Source organism: Scaptodrosophila lebanonensis, unplaced genomic scaffold (assembly GCF_003285725.1).
Source record: "Scaptodrosophila lebanonensis strain 11010-0011.00,11010-0021.00 unplaced genomic scaffold, SlebRS2 tig00000001-arrow-pilon, whole genome shotgun sequence".
NCBI lineage: Eukaryota > Metazoa > Arthropoda > Insecta > Diptera > Drosophilidae > Scaptodrosophila > Scaptodrosophila lebanonensis.
Window position 1 is genome coordinate 6,582,664 of NW_022060529.1, and position 19,887 is coordinate 6,602,550.

The following is a 19,887-nucleotide window of genomic DNA, read 5'->3' on the forward strand; positions in this document are numbered from 1 at the left end:
TTGGAGTGTGTGTGCATATAATTTCAAGGCTGCTACCAGGTACACCTTTTAACCCTTAGCTACAAACAAAGTTCTGTTGCGTGTTGTTCGTTTTTCTTTTATAGTATAGTGGGGTTATATTTATTTTCGCGCTACGTATGTAGCAGATAGTTGAAATTATTATATAATTTATTTGGTAGTAAAAGCCAGACGATCAGTTACCAAATTAGTGTCATATTTTATGCTCGTTGAAGAATATCTGATTACCAAGTTGTATTACGACAATTGTTGGGAAACAAATAGGCGAGACAGCAGAAAACGGTATTCCTAAATTTCTTAAGTACACGAATAAAGAATATGAAACGGTGGTTGAAATAAATAATTTAAAATAAGTTATAATTAACTAGTCATATTTTATTTTTATTATCCTTCAATTTAGTTTTAATTCCGAGTTGATTTGGACTAGGGACTTTTGGTTTTAGTATGGAAAATGGCTTGATGTAAACGTTCAAATACTCTCAATAAGAATCAAAACCAACCAAAGTGTTTAATGAGATATTTTGTGATTTTGCTCACGCATTGCTTGGTTTATTATGCACCCGTTTGTGATATTTATTTGTGAGAGTCCTCGTTCGTGACAGTTATTATTGATTTAATTATATGGCAGGTGTTTGTTTTAGTATATGTATATCTGTTTGTAAATTTTGATTGCCAAATTTTCGATGCCGCAGCCATATTATTGCACCTTTCTATTCTCTGGCTGTCCCATTTCGTTGTCGGAGTCATTGATATTCTCCAGATGGCGCAACAATTCGGGAACGTGTGCCAAATGCGTTCTCTCTGCAAGCATGCTGCGAAAAGTAAGTTAGAAATCAGAGTAAATGCTTTAGTACTTGCCTAACTCATTGGCTATATCATCCATTGTATCCATAGCCTGCCATTCACGCAGTTGCAATGGAAAGCGTTGGCGTTGCTCGTTATCGATAAGCGGCATCGTCCTTGCTGTTGCAATAGAATTTTGAAGACCAAAAGTTTGTTTGTGCGGCGAGAAATATGTGTAGGTAGTATTTAGTTATTGTACGAGTGATCAAAGGGATGCTTGCTTGGTTTTACCTACAAGCGATTCGTGCAACAGGCGACACGGGCCTCAGAGTTATGTTTGCCGCCTTAAAGCCATCATTCTTGTGTCAGTGCTCACGTATGTACGTGTATTCAGCTGCTGTGGGTGTACTTGGCCCAATTATCACGCTTGATTTAATAAACTCAATGACGCTTTTAACTGCAATAAGTGGCTGCTAATCGTTTCGCATTTTCTCTTTCATTCTGTCTGCTCTGTCGGCAGCGCCGTATTGTATGCTATAGAAATAAAGTTCCTCTCCACGCAGCCAGCTTAAGAAAAACATGCACACAATGAAAATGGAAATAAAATTGTTATTCGCAAAAAAGTACATCAAACGAAATTGATGACAATTCAAGCTCATTGTCGGTTTTGCTGTCTGCCTTGTTGTCTCTTTCTCTCCATTTCCCTCTGCTTTCGTGCCCGTCGCCCTGCTTCGTTCATCATTGACGCTAACTACGGAAGCCGGAAACGCGCCGCAAATTGCAAAGTTTGAGCAGCGCGGCTGCTTCTGCAGATGTTTCTGCTCTTGCCTCTGCCTCTGCCATCTTCATCAAATTAATTTTATTGCATACAATTGACATTTTGGTTTTGTTGACAGTCGTCTTCTGCCTTAGACTTGATATGGATTTGGGCGACTGTTGCGCGTTGTGCGTAGGCATGGAAATTGACGGCAATTTTCTTTGCACTTTCCACATTTCCTATGATTATGCGGCGATTATAATAAATGCGAATTTCCTTCGCCATTTCCTTACTGTTTCTTTTGCTTTTAATTTGGAAGTGCAATAATTTTGCATTCGTTGCTGAGCGAAGGGAACTGACAAATTTCATTTAACTGAATTCAATATGTTTGCCAAATACAAATATGAAAAATGTATTAATTTTTTGATGAACTTTATAAATTAAAATGTGCATTTGGCCGTATGAGCGGCCACACGTTTTTTTGTTTAACTTTTATATTTGAATAACTTTACTGCAAATATATTATCAATTTTAAATGATATATATAAGCATTTGCTTACATAGTGTGTGTATCGAGTATTGAGCTCTGTGAAAAGCTTAATGATAGAATGAACTCTGGTTCAAAACATAAAATAGAGAAAATATATTAATTTCCTGGATCTGAAACGGACTCGCAAAAGACGAAATATAAATACTCGTATACAAGAGGCAGAAACTATTTTTATTCATGTTGTTCATATACGAGTATGAAAGTCATCGGACTCGAAGTTTGAGGCGTGGCTTGAGCTTTTGTGTGCGCTTGTTGGGTCGGAATTCATAAAAATTTACAGAAATGAGCGGCACCATTTTGGCCTTGCTTTGCTGTCAGATTTTCTACTTGGCTGATGCTTAAAGGCAAATTAGCAGCAGTTTTATGCCAATGTCTGCCCATTTGCTAACGGCTGCATTTAAGTTGTTCATCTTGAATATACTTATGTACGTATGTACGTACAATGGAGCATTTGAAGGACGCACGCGTCATAGTTGTATGTAGCTAAGCTACCAGATGTGTTCCCTAGCGAAAAAACTCCCTAAAAATAATAGAAAAATTCAAGTGCACGTGAGAAAAAAAGGAAAACACACCGATGAATGAGAGGGAGAGAGAAAGATGAAATATGTGTGTAAAAGGGACAGTGTGAAAGTCGTGCATTTGCTGCAAATTAGCAAGCATTTAGAGTTAAATCAGGCGCATAATTATTTTCCCATTGCCGAGAATGAGTGTGCGTATGTGCAGGTATTAGCTGTCCTGCATGTTTTGCGAAAAGGTAAAGCCGCCAAATGTGTGGTGATGCCGACAAAGGACAAGTATGCGGATACATGTGTGTGGTATAGAGTGTGTACGATATGCTTTTCACACATGCAAAGGCAGCACCTTTTTGCACACACATGGAATGGGCAATGGACAATGGACAATGAGGGAGTTGTCGTCGTCGTTGGCGGCTTATTTAAATTACAAATAGCTGTGAAATAGACGCATTACTTTCACTAATTTGTGGGCATATTTTCAAATCATAATAGAGATTTTTCACACACTCACACTAACAGTCGGTTAAGTATGCTTTGAAGTGGCTAAGGTGCTGGAATAATGTGTAAGTGTGGGCATCTTAAGTGGAATTTGAACTGGACAAGAAAATCGAACTCTGCTCACCTGGCATTAAGAACACTTGAGTTCAAGATTTCTTTCAGCCTAACTTGCATGTACAGCTCTTACTTATTTTGCTATTTAATTGAAAGGTACAAGGTTGAAGAGGGCTTAAAATGTTGCCGACATTCAAGTTTTAAACCCGATTTCATGCCATCGAGCTTAGCAAAATGGTCGACCCTATGCACACTGAGGTCGAGCAACCCCAGCAATAGATGCTATGTCGTCGATTTTGTTGAAACCAAGTCTATTAGAGTCAATTAGCGCGCGATTATAATGGCATTTTGAACGGTCGGTCGGACGGACGCACTCTTTTTTCCAACCAAACCCAAACACCAACATTTTGCCTTCCTTTAAAGTCATTGAAAAATTTGCACATAAATTGCGTAAAGTGCAATTTTTTCTGCCCTAACACGTTTTTTTATATGGTATGACAGAGAATGGGAGAGAGGCCCTGATATGTAGGCTGTAGATGCGGTAAATCGGCGTGGTTTGGTGTGTCCTGGCGTGGTCATAAATGGCAATCACCCCCAATTTATCGCTGGGGCGCGCCTGCACGTAATGCATGTGTTGTTACCCCTTTGTATGCGAGTTCGCAGTTGAATGCTTTCAATGGGCTGTTCTCTTTCACTCCTTCATACGCTTTTTATTTTTTTAATCCATTGCCTGCCCAATTTCACACAAAAAATGCAATCAAATGTGACGCTTTTATTATTCTTGCAAAAACTCGCATTTGGAGAAGAGTGAGAGAAATTAAAATCAATCAAATTAAATCGCCTTGTTCGACAATTTTGCGTGCACATTCCCCGACTCTTCAAATTTTTATTTCTCTGCAACTTGTGGGCATTGTATGTGCGGTCGTTTTAGGAATATGGAAAGTAGTGTCCCGTGTCTCCACGCTGTTGTTGTAACTTTTCTATCGAAACATTTACGTAAAAATGATTCTAAATAATAAGATAATAATAAGTAAAGTACACATAATATGGTTTAAATGCATATTTAAGAATCATTAAAAATGAATTTACATAGTTTTTAAAAACGATTTTTATTAAATTATTAAGATGTAAATTGCAGATAGCTATTCCCTCAAAAACACTCCTGGTTTAAACCTTACAAATTCGCTAACATTTTGAGTACATCCACAATTTGATTCTAATTGACTTTGTTACTAAATCTGACGCCCTACAGCTAGTTTGTTAGTCTGCCTACTTTCGTTTCTTGGTATGGCTTCATGAGATCTACCCCATGACAGCAATGGGCCCTATTAAGTGATAGATACTCTGGGCTTATTTTTTTGGCACAGAACGCCTTCCAGCAACTGATACTGTAAGCATCTTTTCCGTTTGCTTCGCTCCTCATTTAATGAAAATATTTGAAAAGCTTTTTCCATAATATTGCGCAAAATTATTTTCATATTAAATTAAAACTGGACTTTTAATTGAAAACACTCACATAGTTGTTTAATATATCAATACATTTGTAAATATGAAGATTTATTTAAAAGTCCTTAGTTTATTAAAGGAATAATTGTAATTTGTTTGTTAGCACAAAAAAATATATTAAATATTGTTGAAAGGAAGTCATGAATTCACAAAGTGTAACCCAACTTGGCACTTCAATGCACATGAGCGCTCTTTAAGTTGTGTGATGGGAGCGGCTTTTCAATTTCATCGATAATAATTGAAGTGAAAACAATAGTATGTGTTTGTGTGTTCGAGAGTGTGTGGTACGGAAAAAGCTTCTTCAAGAACTTAGTATTCTCATTGTGTTTGTATGTGTATTTGCAGTCGTGCTCACAGCCATACTAATTGACCATATGCCGTTGTGTGCTGCATACTTGAAAGCGTCATATACTGGTATATTATTTGCACTCTTTATTACGGATTTAAATCAAATTTGTATGGAAATTAAAATTGAATATACCAGTACTACAAAAAGCAGGCCCATTGACGATCATGATGACGACGTGCTTAGCATTGTGTGCGTGTTTATTTTTGTTTTTGTGCAAATTGATTAGTGGGCTGAACTTCAGGGTTGCAATGGGTTGGCTTGATTTTGCATGGCCATTGCCTCCTTAATTTCCTTTTTTTTTTTTGGATTGTGCTTTGTTGTGCAGAGTTCTGTAAAGTGATTCGCTTGAGAAAAACGGTTGTAAAAAGTTGACAAAAATTTAAATGACAAAACATAAAAGATGCCAAGTGTGAGAGTTTCGAGGCATCGCCTCGGTAAGCCCTTAATAAGCATGAAAAAATTAGTAGTAGTAGGATATTTGATTAATACATTTCAATTACTAGAAAAAGAAAATCAAAAACATTAAAATTTAGTTAATACAATATATATTTATAATGAAGTCAGATTAGTGACAAACCTGAAGGCAAATAAATTTGATCTATTTTTACGTTAGGAGGGAAGAAGCGGAATCTTCTTAGTATGATAGCTATATAGAACATCAAAAAGATTCCCTTTTACTAGTATGGAAATGCTTTTTCTTGATTGCGTAGCTACTTTTTTACACTCTCTGGCTATCTGCCATTATTTGCACTCATTAATTACTATTAATTACTATACTATACATATATTTATCTGCATCTGTGCAGCGTCTGTGACGGCAAAATATTTCATTCATGAAGATCGAGTTTTAATTAAACGCATGTGTCTAAATTGGTAAACGTGTTGACTAATTGTGTTTGGCTGCACTCGAGCGTTGCAGATTTGTTGGAAGTGCAATAAGCGGAAAAATTGTTGGCACTACTCACATACACGGAGAGAACGAATTAGAAAATAATAGCGCTCGGACAACAGTGGAAAAAATAGAGTCAGCTTCAACAAAACCCTATTACTTCATAATACTGTTTACAAATTTCCATTCAAATTAATTTCGAAATGTTAATTTGTTCTATTTAATTCAAGTCGATAACATAAATGTTATTCTCAAATGAATATTTTGCATATATAGTAGTTTAATAATTGGTGCCTAAGTATTTCTGTCTTGTTTAATTTTCGACCATGTTTATTGCACTTTTTTGATCAGTGTATGCATAATTAGCAGTGCACGATAGTTTATTAGAATTTATGTACGTGCCAAAATATGGCAATCTGGTCATTTGCTTTGTTGGCATTTCATAAATATGGTGTAAAATTTTCTGTCAGATTAGAATAAATGGTGGGAACAATTTTTAATAATTTTCTATAATTGAGTATATAGAACACTGAGATGATGTATATCGTATGGGTGTTCCAGAATACAGTATTTGGAATTTCTCATTCTCTCATTCTCTGAGCGCATAGCGTCTTAGCGCTTATTGAATTTCCACAGAGAAGCCACGAGGTATAAACAAAAGAATTATGTTAGTCTCTATACAATATGTTGTATTAAAAGTTCTGCTTTCTATAAATAGGCCAATCATCTCTAAGCAACTTACTATATATACCAAATCGAGAATACCATTTTTGTGTTCGTTTGTACAGCACATCAGAGCTTTTTCGTATACATACTATAGATAAATGGAAATTTGAAACGGTGCTGCTGGAATGCTGGGAAGCTTTTGTTGACCTTAAAATAGCACGCACAAGCACGAAACAAGCTATTCGATAGTTCGATAATAAATGAAGAAGAAGGAGGGAGATAGAAAATGGGTGGACAAAACCACACACTTACCCCCGAACCCACGCCCATCTACTAGGCAGAGAATTGTTGTTTTTAGAAAAAATTAAATCTAAAAAATCGAGTTTTATTTATAAATAATTATAAATTGTTTTAATTAAAATTACAAATCATGAGATTATTTTATATTTCGTAGCAATAGACCCCATCATTCTATTTATGATCTTCTATACAAAATAAGAGTTGTTCTTCATAATAAAATAATCAGATGGTCAACATTGATGAAAACATTAAACAAATTAATGGGGGTCGTTTTCATTGATAGTTCAGTCAGTAAAAAAAATAATTTGGAACCAAAGATGACGTTGGTAAAATGACATTCAAAAACAAATGGGCGGGCATCTCTGATGGCATTGATGTTGTTGTTGGTGCATGCATACACAAATAGTCCACGACAATCCAAAGTAGAAGGCATAGACTATTATGTAAGCATTGGAGATGATGAAGCAACTGCTTAGAAGCACTTGCGGTGGACAATGCCAGGGCCGGACTCGTCGTATTCCTCCTTGGAGATCCACATCTGTTGGAAGGTGGACAGAGAAGCCAAGATGGAGCCACCGATCCAGACGGAGTATTTGCGCTCTGGGGGAGCAATGATCTTGATCTTGATGGTGGAGGGAGCCAGGGAGGTGATTTCCTTCTGCATGCGATCAGCAATACCAGGGTACATGGTGGTACCACCGGACATGACAATGTTGGCGTACAAGTCCTTACGGATATCCACATCGCACTTCATGATGGAGTTGTAGACGGTCTCGTGGATACCGCACGATTCCATACCCAAGAAGGAAGGCTGGAAGAGGGACTCTGGGCAGCGGAAACGCTCGTTGCCGATGGTGATCACCTGACCGTCGGGAAGTTCATAAGACTTCTCCAAAGAGGTGGAGGCAGCAGCGGTGGCCATCTCCTGCTCGAAGTCCAAAGCGACATAGCACAACTTCTCCTTGATGTCACGAACGATTTCACGCTCAGCGGTGGTGGTGAAAGAGTAGCCACGCTCGGTCAAGATCTTCATCAGGTAGTCGGTCAAATCGCGACCAGCCAAATCCAGACGGAGGATGGCATGGGGCAAGGCATAACCTTCATAGATGGGCACAGTGTGGGAGACACCATCACCGGAATCAAGAACGATACCAGTGGTACGACCGGAAGCGTACAGGGAGAGCACGGCCTGGATGGCGACGTACATGGCTGGCGAGTTGAAGGTCTCAAACATGATCTGGGTCATCTTCTCACGGTTAGCCTTGGGGTTCAGGGGGGCTTCAGTCAGCAGGACTGGGTGCTCCTCAGGGGCGACACGCAATTCATTGTAGAAGGTGTGGTGCCAGATCTTCTCCATATCATCCCAGTTAGTGATGATACCGTGCTCAATTGGGTACTTGAGGGTCAAGATACCTCTCTTGGATTGGGCTTCATCACCAACATAGGAATCCTTCTGGCCCATACCGACCATCACACCCTGGTGGCGTGGACGACCGACAATTGAGGGGAAGACGGCACGGGGTGCGTCATCACCGGCGAAACCGGCCTTGCACATGCCGGAGCCTAAAATTAAAAACACACCATTGCGCAAGTTAATAAAATGGAACGACGGACATGCGACGAATCAAATAGATGGACGACCCCAAAAACGCACATATGGGTCGTTTAAGAAATTCTAGATATTTTTCAGCCAAATTCTTGAAAGAACTTGGCAAATTAGAAAGTATTTATTCTGAGAGCACGAAAAATGAGAACTATCGGGTAGTTATAAGAGAGCTATTAGAAATTTATGGTAGAGATATTGTTCTCAAGTATTCTTATGGTTTTTAAACTTTTTTAAGTTTTTGAAAAATTTGAGTGATAGTTTTACTCGAAGTCGGAAATTCCCATGACTGATCGTGCTTCTTTTTAGAGAAATTTGAGTGATAGTTTTACTCGAAGACGAAATATTCTGATTGAAATGTATAAGTAGCATATATTTTTGGAACTGCTACGTTGTTTAGCTGGAATGCTATTGTTCTATTAGTTTTCTTGAATGCTCTTGAAGAGTTCACTTGCAGTTTTTGATATTCGGATATTATTAGAACGTTATTTAATTGCTTCATAATTGAAACATTCACTATAATCACTGCACTTTAGCACTCAGCTCTAGAACTATTGTCCTTGTTTAATCCGCATGTACAACTACATATTTGTAGTACATGACTATGTATTTGTGTATGTGGTGGGTATAATCCATTTGATTTCCTGCCGATTAGTTGCTATCCATTAGTATGTGCAGCTTCTGATACGCACCATTATCAACGACCAAAGCAGCAACCTCATCGTCACACATTTTGTCTGAGTTTTGTTTGTTTTACGGCACCACGGGTAAATTTAAATCAAGAATTACGGCAATGTGTACGCTTTGGAACACAACTGACTGACTAAATCATCGCCGCGTTGGTACTCTGATTTTATACCAGCAGCGCGATTTCTTTCCTCCCAGTCCAAGAAAAATCTGCTGGCACCCCCCACACACGCATACACACACACACACAGGCTCTCAAACATATGGATGTCTAGCCACCTTGGGCTATGGCATAGCGTCTTCGCCTGAGTCACTAAAAATAGATCCTTCTCGGCAAGCATAGGGGGCTCTTTGGAAATCGTAGCAAGTGAGAGCGGGAGGCCAACATATAAAAAAAACAGTTCGGCATGATCGAGCGTGCAGATTGTGATCGTGGAGGAGCGTTCTTTCGACCGCTCGAGCGTTCAGTGTGGCGTCGGTGGTGCTGTTGAGCCCAAAAGTGCCGTATAAGGCAAGGCTGCTCCTGCCGGCGGCAGTGGGCGCCGTCAGAACGATCATACAGAGCAGCCGCCGTCTCCAGCGCTCTCTTCGCTTCTTTGTGTCTTGGTCTTTGTGTGCGTGAGCGATCTTTCTACATAAATATACACATATATACGTACATACATACATTTTTTTGGTCGTGGGGGATTTTGAAAATTAATTTCGAATAGTCGTTGTTGCTGTTGCTTGCCTCTGCGTCTTTCAATTTCGAATATTTTTGTAGTTGCTTCTATTTTTTGCTTTTCATAACTTTCGTGTTTTTCTCATGTCGTAATAAATTCGTTTTCTATTTTCGATTTTTCAAACGATGTTGCTACACATACTCGTATATACTATATGTACATATACATACACATAGGTATATCAGTATATTTTCAGTTCAATTCAATTCCACCCGAAAAATTTGTACAACATTTGTTAATTCTTTAATTTTGCGCGCCATTTGCCTGCGCACGTTTCCACCTTCAATGAAATTCCTCTTCCACTTCTATTTTAGGTAATATTTGTGCGCTCTTCTGCGCTCTCATATCATCATCTCTCTAACTAATTAGACGCTGCCGACACCCACAAATTTCTTGTTCTTGTTGCCAGTTGTAATGAGCATTGCAGCATGAGTATACATTTAATTGTTTATTTACAATTAAAAATTGTTCAAACACACATCCCCAAATACCCACACACATTTTCATTTTCATACACTAACCATTTGATGCATGCCAGGCACTTGCAACGCTATGCTGCAACGCGGTTGGGGTGCCGCAGTCGCGAAGTACCCGTTACATGCCATTTCGCTGGATCTGAAATCAAATTAGGTTTATGCTGCGCCTTTGGAATTTATTTTTAGCGCATCTAAGTGGGGCATGTTTACGTTTTATGGCATGACTAAAGCACCGTTGTTTTCTGCTGGTCTGGCTTCTATAACTTATGTACAACTTATGTATATATATGTATATACACTCATGCTTATGTGAAGCTATCCGCCATATAATTATGCTGCTTATTTTGTTTTGTAGCAAAGTGTTGCTATGAAATAAAAGTACGAGTAAAAGAGATTTATGTCGCAAATAGGGTAGCGAGGCCGTTTTACGTATAAAGCTTTGAAATAAAAACGTGTATATACTGATAAATGATATACTAATAAGCATGTAAAGAGAAAAGGTGTACTTTTTACATACATATACTTATCTATATATTAACGAGTATATATAGGGTGTCAAGGAAGCTAAATAACAAATTACTTTTAATACGTGGAATATTTAAATATATTTTTAATAAATATATATTAAATATATATATATATATATTAGGATTGCTCTTATAGTAAGGATATTGAAGTACATTTTCAACAATTTTATGGACATTGTGTTAAATCGTGTTAATTGTTATAAACATAACAAATTAAAAAAAAATATATATATATATATATATATATATATTCGTTTATTTATTTATTATATATATATATATTTTTTTTTGTTTTTTTTTTTTAATTTGTTATGTTTATAACAATTATAAAAATTCCAAAATCACAAAATTTTTGAGTTAACCCAGAAGAAACTTAAACTTCTTCTGATATCATAAAAATAATGGGAAACTAAATGCACCTAATTCTGTTTTTACACGGTTTAAAAATTAAACATTGTATATAAAATGTTACACGAGTTTATTCCATTTAGCACAATTAATTTTGCTTATGTTCAATGTCTTCTTTCACGCGTTTTTTAGGAGCCAATCTACCGTAAAAACAGAATTCCATGTATATATTTAATATGATAAATGTTTTTTTTTTTTTAATCTTTACCCTTTATTTAAGATCTGTCCTAAGTTAGACAATTATTAAATTTTATGATAACTTTGTACTTTTTAATGATGATTCTGTCATGATGGTTGCTGCATGATTCGAATCGAGTGCCTACTCAAGGAACGAACTCATATTGTGGGATTCCTGCAAGTTCGTTAAGCTATGCCACGCCCCAAAATAAATTAAATCTCCTTGTTGTATTTATTTATATTTTTAGATACATTTTTGTTTAAGATATCGTACGTAACGGGAAGTTAACTAGGTTAAAAAATGGCTGAGATCGCGGATCAATGCCAAGTCATGCAGTTTAACAAGCGGCAGAGAGTAAATAGAAATACAAACTGTGTCGCTTAGCTACAAAAATAAAGGACAATTGCAAATAGATTATATAAATTGCTAAATCAAAATTTAATAAAAGCCAGTCAAATGTGCAGTTGGTGGCTAAGGAATTTTAATAACAAGCCCGTATCCTGGCTGCCGTGTTGTTTTAGTGCACGTGCCTCAATTGCCGACACTAAAGGGATTCATTTGTGAATTACCAAATGCCAATGCGGGCAACGCACGCTCCTAAGTAAACAAGGTGAGCGGGTGGTGGTTGCAGCCTTCCTGGCTGCCTTGAATCAACGAAAACAAATTGCAATTGAGCCTGTACTGGTGGCTGGTGTTGGCGCTCCCCCTACCCTGTCCCTGTCCCTGTCCCCGTCCCTTTGCCTTTGCTGATGGTGACACAAAGTGGCCACCACATCATAGAGAGTAGCATTGCGCATTTGACAGCTCAAGCGGAATGCACACAGACGATGGCGAAAACGCCCAAAGCCAAGGCAACAACAAGACGTCACATGAGCTGTGGCTTTGAATACTGCCACTGCCGCTGCTGCTGTTGTTGTTGTTGTTGTTGTAACTGTGGTTGATGCCGCTGCCGGCTCAAGTCGAGGCAGACACCCTTAGGGCATGAATTTGTTGAGCATTGCCATGAATTTGTGGAATTTTTATTAACTTGCCAATTTGTTGTTTTGCTTCTGCTTTTTCTGTGGCGCCGCTGACGGAGTTCATGAAAGTGCAAAAGTGACTGTTTCTGTGTGATGGGAGGGGGAGACGTAGTAACAAACAAAAACTATTGCCCTGATTTCCTGTGTGAATTTATATTTAATTAGTTTGCCCATTTCACACTGCTAGTGTTTTTCAGCTCGCCCCGGGGTTGGCGGCTTATTGGATTTTGCAGCGGCCCTCAAGGCGCGTGTGAATCCATCAATGCAACTCATGAATGCAATTGCAATTGGACGGACGCCGCCCACGCTATTTTGGATTGAAGTGTCGGAAAAGGGTTAACCGTAATCCCCTTTTATGGTATCGATTGTTGTCAGTTTCAATAATAGGACTAATCACAATTGTCGCTGATTTGTTTAGCGCATTAGTGGTTGCCCCTTATGTACTCCTTCAAATTTCTGACCACCTAACCACCGCCTGCTGACCGTTGTCCAGCCCGGCAGGCAGGAGGCAGCTGCAAGTCCATATTCGACACATTTGGCTACCCATTGTGTGTTTATAATAATGTGCGCCACTTGGCAGCTCATTTGATTTAAATGGCTCACACAAATGTATGTGGTGTGACAGCTTCCATGCACTTTGTTTATACATATATATGGATGCGAGTATGTGTGTTTGTATGTCCAAAAGTAAATCAGGTCGAATGCATTAATTTGTGTTTATGTGGGCAGCAACTGAGCATAAAAATGTTTCCAGCATAGTTTCATTTTGGAATTTGAATGCATTTGCGGCAAACGCGCCTCAATTCCTCAGTTGCGTTTATTTATAGTTGAAAGTGTTTGAATATTGTTAAAACGAGAACTATTGAATTTAAAATCTGATTGAATGCATGCGCCACGATATATTAAAATTCTGATTTCAAAAGTTATTTAACTGCTGAACTTAGGCTAATATGAATAATTTGTTTAATAGTCCAATATGAAATAATTGCTTGCATAATTGCACAGCAAATGATATTTTAGAATTATTATCGACTTAATCTTATTCCTAGAATTGCAATCAAAATCTGTTACGGTTATTGATAAAATGCACTTTTGAATCGAGTTGAGCAAGTCCCAGAATCAATAAAATGCTGCTTATGTGTATTACATTAACAGGTTTATTCTTATAGTTTATAAAAAACTTAACATTTTCATTGTCTAGGTTACATATTTTATTTCTTTATAAGCCATGTATAAATAAATGAAATCAAATTATAACTTCAAATAATAACAATATTAATTTAGATTTAAATTATTGTTTTGTTAAAAAAACATATAAATATTTCACTTAAGTGAAATAATGCCTCAAGTAAAGTAAATGTATTTGTTTGTGTATCACGTTACATATTTTTAAACCAAATTCATTTCAATAAATTTGGTGATAGTGGTATTAATAAGACTTAAACAAATATTTAGCCACACATGGATTTACGCGCTACTTGCATTATTTTTCTCAAGCAAACAAAAACAGACAAGTGGCAGAAATGTACGTGTGTTCATATATGCATATCACATATAGTACTTTCATGTACATATACACGTATGTGTATATACATACAGCTTATATAGAATTTGCCATTTTTGCTCTGCTTTTCCAAAAGTGAAAATATTCATGATCAACACAAACATAGTAAAAGTATACATAGATATATGTGAGCAAAAATAAAAGAAGAAGGTAAGCAAGACTGCCCAAATATTCTTGTGGAAATAAGCAATAATGTCTATAGATTAGAGTGATCCTTTTCTTTTAATAAAATAAAGTATTAAAATTGTAGATGAGAGGTAGAACCTTTATTAAATGTATCTAATAACAGTTGTTTTTATTTTATTGTAATTATTTTTTGTTTAATATGTAGATCAAGAAAAAGTTCTGTCGATACAGATTACTAATATTATGTTATAATTTAAACTTAAAAAAATTTGAAAGACTCAAAAATAAGTATAGAATAATTAGTATTAAATATTGGCCAATCAAGTGTGACAATTTTTGTGCATCGACAATAATATGCTGGTCATTTTTCTCACTTTTCGTTTGGATCAGCCATAATGAGAAGTCAGGCATATTACCTATGCTAAAAAAATGCCGCGGACATTTATGGTGTGCGCCACAAAAGATTTCCACCCATGAAGATTTTCAGAGCACAAACAAAATGCTGTTCAATAATTTCTTGTAGTTTGGCGTCGCTGGTTTCGCCTAGAGATTTTTATTTTTAACATTGTTATTTTATATATACAAAGGAACGAACATCGAACGAGAGAATACCGCCAACGCTTTCATCATCGACGAAACTGGCGCGATCAGCTGTGTGTCGTCAAATTTTGTGTAGAGGGGAAGCCAAATTCAGGGGAGCTGGGTGCATGCACCCAATACATACATATATGTGTACACACTATATATCAGCTAGCACATATTGAGAAATATATTGAAATGTTAGTTTATAATTAATTTACAACTGCAGTGGTGTTGGTGCAGGGTCGGGTGTTCATGAATTGTTGGATCTAGTGTGCTGAGCAAGCGAAACGGAAGCTACAACTTGTATTCCTAAAGCCATCGACAGCAGCCAAGGACAGCAGTGTATCTAGTGACGAAATATACTTGTATTGCCGTTTTAGTGACTGGATTAGAGTTGCTTCATCAAATTTCTCTGGGAACCTCATGAGCTGTTTAGTATAATTTATACATTTATTTCATTTATATTTATAGTTTTGATTTTAACATTTATTTTCATCTTAAATTCTTTTTCTTGAAACTTAGTGATATCCTCTAAGTTCTAAAAACCTTTTCTACTCTCAAACTGTTTTATGTGATATATCATCTCTTAACAAAGGTAATAAAACGCATGCTTTATAAGTAATTAAAAATTCTCGATTAGCAAAGATTATTAAAGAGAGGATGAAATAATTTGTTTAGTTTCGAAATAATTGATCCCTTTGAATTAGAGGTATGTGAAATTTCTCTTCAATATTTCTTGCTGTGTACTTATTTTTGTTTTCGGAACATAGTATATGAATAACGCCAATGATGCTTCCGTTATGGGACTGGCATTCGCACCACTCATGGCCGTGAGGCAGCCGCCCAGCGTATCAGCCGTCCGATGAGCAGCCGCTGCCGTAGCCACTCGGTGGTTTTTGACAATATCTAATTTTAGTAACACACAGTGTTGATTGTGGAACACTTGTCGTCTTCGTCTACGCCTTCATCTTCATGTTTGTCGATGACGATTACACCCATGCGTGCTGTCTGGGTGTCGTTGTGTTTCAGTCTCGAAGCAGAAATGCCATTGCAACATTATTGAAGAATTTTAATTTGATTTTGCGAGCGATTCTCGTGCAGAATTCGTCACTCAGCAGTTTCAAGTTCAATTTGCTCTGCAATTGGACTTTGGCATGCACTTTGCCTGTCACTGCATTTTTTTATTGCATTTCTTGGCAGCTAGTGCGAAAAGGCGAGCAAAGATGCAGGCGATGAGTGTTCAGCCCATTCATACAGAAATACAAACATGAATACACAGCTGCTGCTGCTCTTGAGGGTGATGGCATATTTTCCTTATATGGTGTTTGGCAAGAACTTAAGCATATGTGATATGTACGAGTACTTGTATATACATATAGTGTAGATACTTATGTATTTAACGTGTTCTCTGTTTTCATTTCAATGAGTCATGCAAGTTTCTGATTAAAAATAAGCAGAGACTTTTCTGTTGCCAAATCCGTTTTTTAAAATAATAATGAATTCCATAGCAGTTTTGTGTTATTAAAACAGCATATTTTGAAGAAAAGAATGTAATTGTTTGGTATTTCTGATATATGCGCGCAAAAGATACAAATATTCAATCATTTAATTCAAACACCGTTAATTTTTCTGGCGATAGACGTACATGTTTGTGGGTGGTATTAGCCCTGATTGGTGTCTCCATTGATCCAGAACTGATTACTATGACCAATGTTTGCGATACACCATGCTGGAGCTTGAAAGGTCTAAGCAAGTCAAATATTTGTGGTTGACTTCACGTTAAGGCAATACTTTCTTAAAATCGTCAACTGCGAAAATTAAAAGGTGTTTAAGTTTTATCTTTCAGGCTTGCAAAGTATAATCTTAGAGATTGTGTGCTGGAAGGAGAAGAGATATATTTAGCAGCATCCATTGGAGACCACTAATACACATACCGATGCGTTAACATTGAATAACAATACAAAGGCTAGTACGTCGTATTCCGGAAACGAGTGGAATGCCTGACCAGGAGATCTTGAACGGAAATTTTGGGTTGGGAGGATATCCAAATTTTCTTTTGTTTTGGGTATACTATATTTTTTGATTCGCATAGCATTCGGTAGGGATTTAAAATGCAGTAACATGCCATTTACTTTAACAGTAAATGAATAACGCACTCATTGAGATATGAAAAATAAATAGACTTTTCTGTGCACACCTGGCTCTTAAATATGGCTCTCATGCTATAAAATTATGAAAATATGCAATCAATGATAAGCGAAAGAAACGTAATGATTGGACAAGTTTATAGCTAGAATCACTACATCTGCATATATAAAGATATATTTGTTGTTATTTACTTGCTTATCATTAAAGCTGATTACTCTATTATAAAGGTCTTAAGCTACTATAATTAAAGTTTATCTTTGGTAAACAGTTCTCTTACACTCTACACTAAAATCACTGTTGACTTAAAAGAAACCGCTCATGGAAATGATTCAAAAGCTGTTCACTATTCTACAAACCCTGAACCCAAAGCAATATTACACAAAGAGAGAGGTGTGAAGAACAAATTTATATATACTCGTACATATTGTTGATCAGTAATAGGAGATGTGTCGATTTAATGATGTCAATATGAATGAGTGAAATGGATGTAATGAATGGAGAATCCGTTATTTCCTTCGTAATTTATGGAATTTTACGCCTAAAATTGTTAATTATTATACATACATCCGGTTAGCGCTTTCTTATCAAGTCATTTCATCGTCATGGGGAATTTCTTAAGTTCATTTTAGCCATAAATGTTGCTCCTTCAGCAGCTGCATATTCTTCTGTTGGTTTTCTTTAACACTCTACTGCACACCGCAATATTTTTAAACAGAAATATTTAAAAAATAAGTTTCTTGAATAAAAATAATTATGTTGTATTTAAAACTGCTGTTTATTATTTATATTTATATATCCTTATTCCAAATGTTCAAAAAGAATAGTATAAGCATTTTTTTTGTGGTTCATAAATAATAAGACTATATATTTATTATTATACTCTGTACATGAAATGTACAGAAGTATATTAGGTTTGCGGGAGCTGAAAAATGTAACGGGCAGAAGGAGGCGTGGCAGACCCCACAAAGTATATATATTCTTGATCAGCATGACGAGACGAGTCGATCTAGCCCTGTCTGTCTGTCTGTCTGTCTGTCTGTCCGTCTGTCCGTCTGTCAGTCTGTCCGTCTGTCCGTCTGTCCGTCCGTATGAACACCTGGATCTCAGAGACTATAAGAGATAGAGACACAAAATTTTCCACAAAGATGCGTTATGTGTGTATTCTATACGAGTTTGTTTTATTTTTTTGATTTTCCCCCCCACTTCTCCCCTATGGGGGTTTTCCCGATTTTCCATTCGTATAATCGCCTATATCTCGGAGACTATAGGACCTAGGAACACCAAATTTTAGTCCCAGGTGCCTTATGTAAATACGTAGAAAATGTATATTTTGGAATTTCCTTCCCTCCCCCCTCTACCACGCAAATCGTAACTCCCGTAATTCTTGGAATTTCGAACTACAATTTTGGAAATACCCCCAGTTGGTTATTATATGTCCGTATACCAAGTTGCACTATGATAGACCGATTTACCAAGAAGTTATAGCCATAAATATATTTGCTGCTGCAGCGCTGCTCAAGCGCTGCCCGCGGCTGTTGTTGATGTTGCTGTTTGGTTGACTGTGAAAATGCTTACACAGACACGAATAGATGCGCATAGGCATACATACACTCACACAGACGCAATTGCTTTGTAAATGTGCAATTATAAACCCTTTACGTGAGTTCGAATACCGAGAGAGGTAAAATCGATCAAATTTTGTTTTTTTTTAATTTTCTTAATTTTTTTATTTTCTATAATTATTGTAAACATATGTACAGAGTATTTCAAAGTCGGGACACCCGACTTTAGCTTTTTTACTTGTTATAACATTGCCCTGCGTATGGATAAGACAAGTCTACATACGGACAGTTTTAAGTATGTACATGAGTAGATTTTATTTATATTTTCATTTTTATTATGGGCAATTCACTTCTGATAAGTATGTTATTTGCATATGAGAGTGCTGAATTTCTTTTTATGTCGCCAACAAATATATTTGCATCCAAATGTTGTTAGACTCAACAAACTAAGAAACCAAGTTACCTTAAAAATAGTAAATATAAGATATGTAAGAACCTGATCTGCATTGACGATAATAACGTTATGAAGGAAAGTTCTAAGACAAAAAACAGGCTAACCCAAGAGTAGGGATTGCTTCTACACCCACTCTATATGTTGCTGATGCTTTATTTTTTATTTAAAATATTAATTCTTTCAATATCTTTGTACTTGTATATATTATACGAGTAAATTTTTAGATACATAGGTAGACCGAACATTTTCTGCATGGATAGTTATATACAGAATAATCTTGTATACTACTTGTAATTTATTTCTTGTTTTTGTACACATGCCTCCTTTGTTGCACGACGATTAAGTTTGCCATTCGGTAATTTTTGCAATTCATTTACTATGAAGACCCCACCATTCAGGTGCTTGTACTTGCACTGATTTTTGACTTTACGAAGTCTAAAACTTCGCTGGCACTTAGCTGGGAGTTTTGATTTTAACAACGGCTGCTGCAGCTGCATCGCTTTCGAGTTCACTCCAAATGGCGAAAACGCAAGCCTCACTCACAGCTGGAATATCTGCAATGATTTCTTCGATCTCTTGGGAAGCATATTTCCCCCTGTTCCCCGGGTCCTAATGCGGAACCATCCTCGTTGATGATCTTAACGCGAAAGCCTGGTACGAGATCGAAAGTACGTTCAGAAATGATCCGTGTTGTGCCCACCACCACTGATTTTAAGAGAGTTATTAAGCTAGAGATCCAGTCGAGCGTGCTGGAAGTATATTGGATATCGCTAGGCAAAACATCACTGAAAAAATTCAAATTAGGAAACTATGTTTACAATATTAGCCCAATACTTACACTGCTTCGAACAGTATGTGTGTGTTACTAATGGTTACAGCTTTTGGTATGCCGGTTGTACCAGAACTACTTGTACTTATAATAGCCAATGTTTGCGATACTCCATGT

The 19,887-nt window shown here is 36.9% G+C and overlaps 2 protein-coding genes across 3 annotated transcripts; both read right to left on the reverse strand.

The window, feature by feature from the left end:
* Positions 1 to 525: 525 nt before the first annotated feature.
* On the reverse strand, positions 526 to 1,009 carry LOC115634406. 2 transcript variants are annotated; one of them, XM_030532101.1, is made up of 2 exons: positions 882 to 1,009; positions 526 to 830 (listed from the first exon to the last, which is right to left on the reverse strand). In XM_030532101.1, the coding sequence occupies exons 1-2, from the start codon at positions 971 to 973 to the stop codon at positions 716 to 718; spliced, it is 207 nt and encodes a 68-aa protein (XP_030387961.1). In that variant the 5' UTR covers positions 974 to 1,009; the 3' UTR covers positions 526 to 715. The 2 variants fall into 2 exon arrangements, with proteins under 2 accessions (XP_030387961.1, XP_030387962.1); XM_030532102.1 differs by having other exon boundaries at positions 526 to 819; positions 877 to 1,009.
* A 6,210-nt stretch (positions 1,010 to 7,219) lies between these two features.
* Positions 7,220 to 9,322, reverse strand: LOC115634422 (actin-57B). Its single transcript, XM_030532129.1, has 2 exons — positions 9,181 to 9,322; positions 7,220 to 8,448 (listed from the first exon to the last, which is right to left on the reverse strand). Exons 1-2 carry the CDS (start codon positions 9,218 to 9,220, stop codon positions 7,358 to 7,360), a joined length of 1,131 nt encoding a protein of 376 aa, XP_030387989.1. The 5' UTR covers positions 9,221 to 9,322; the 3' UTR covers positions 7,220 to 7,357.
* Between the last annotated feature and the right edge of the window lie 10,565 nt (positions 9,323 to 19,887).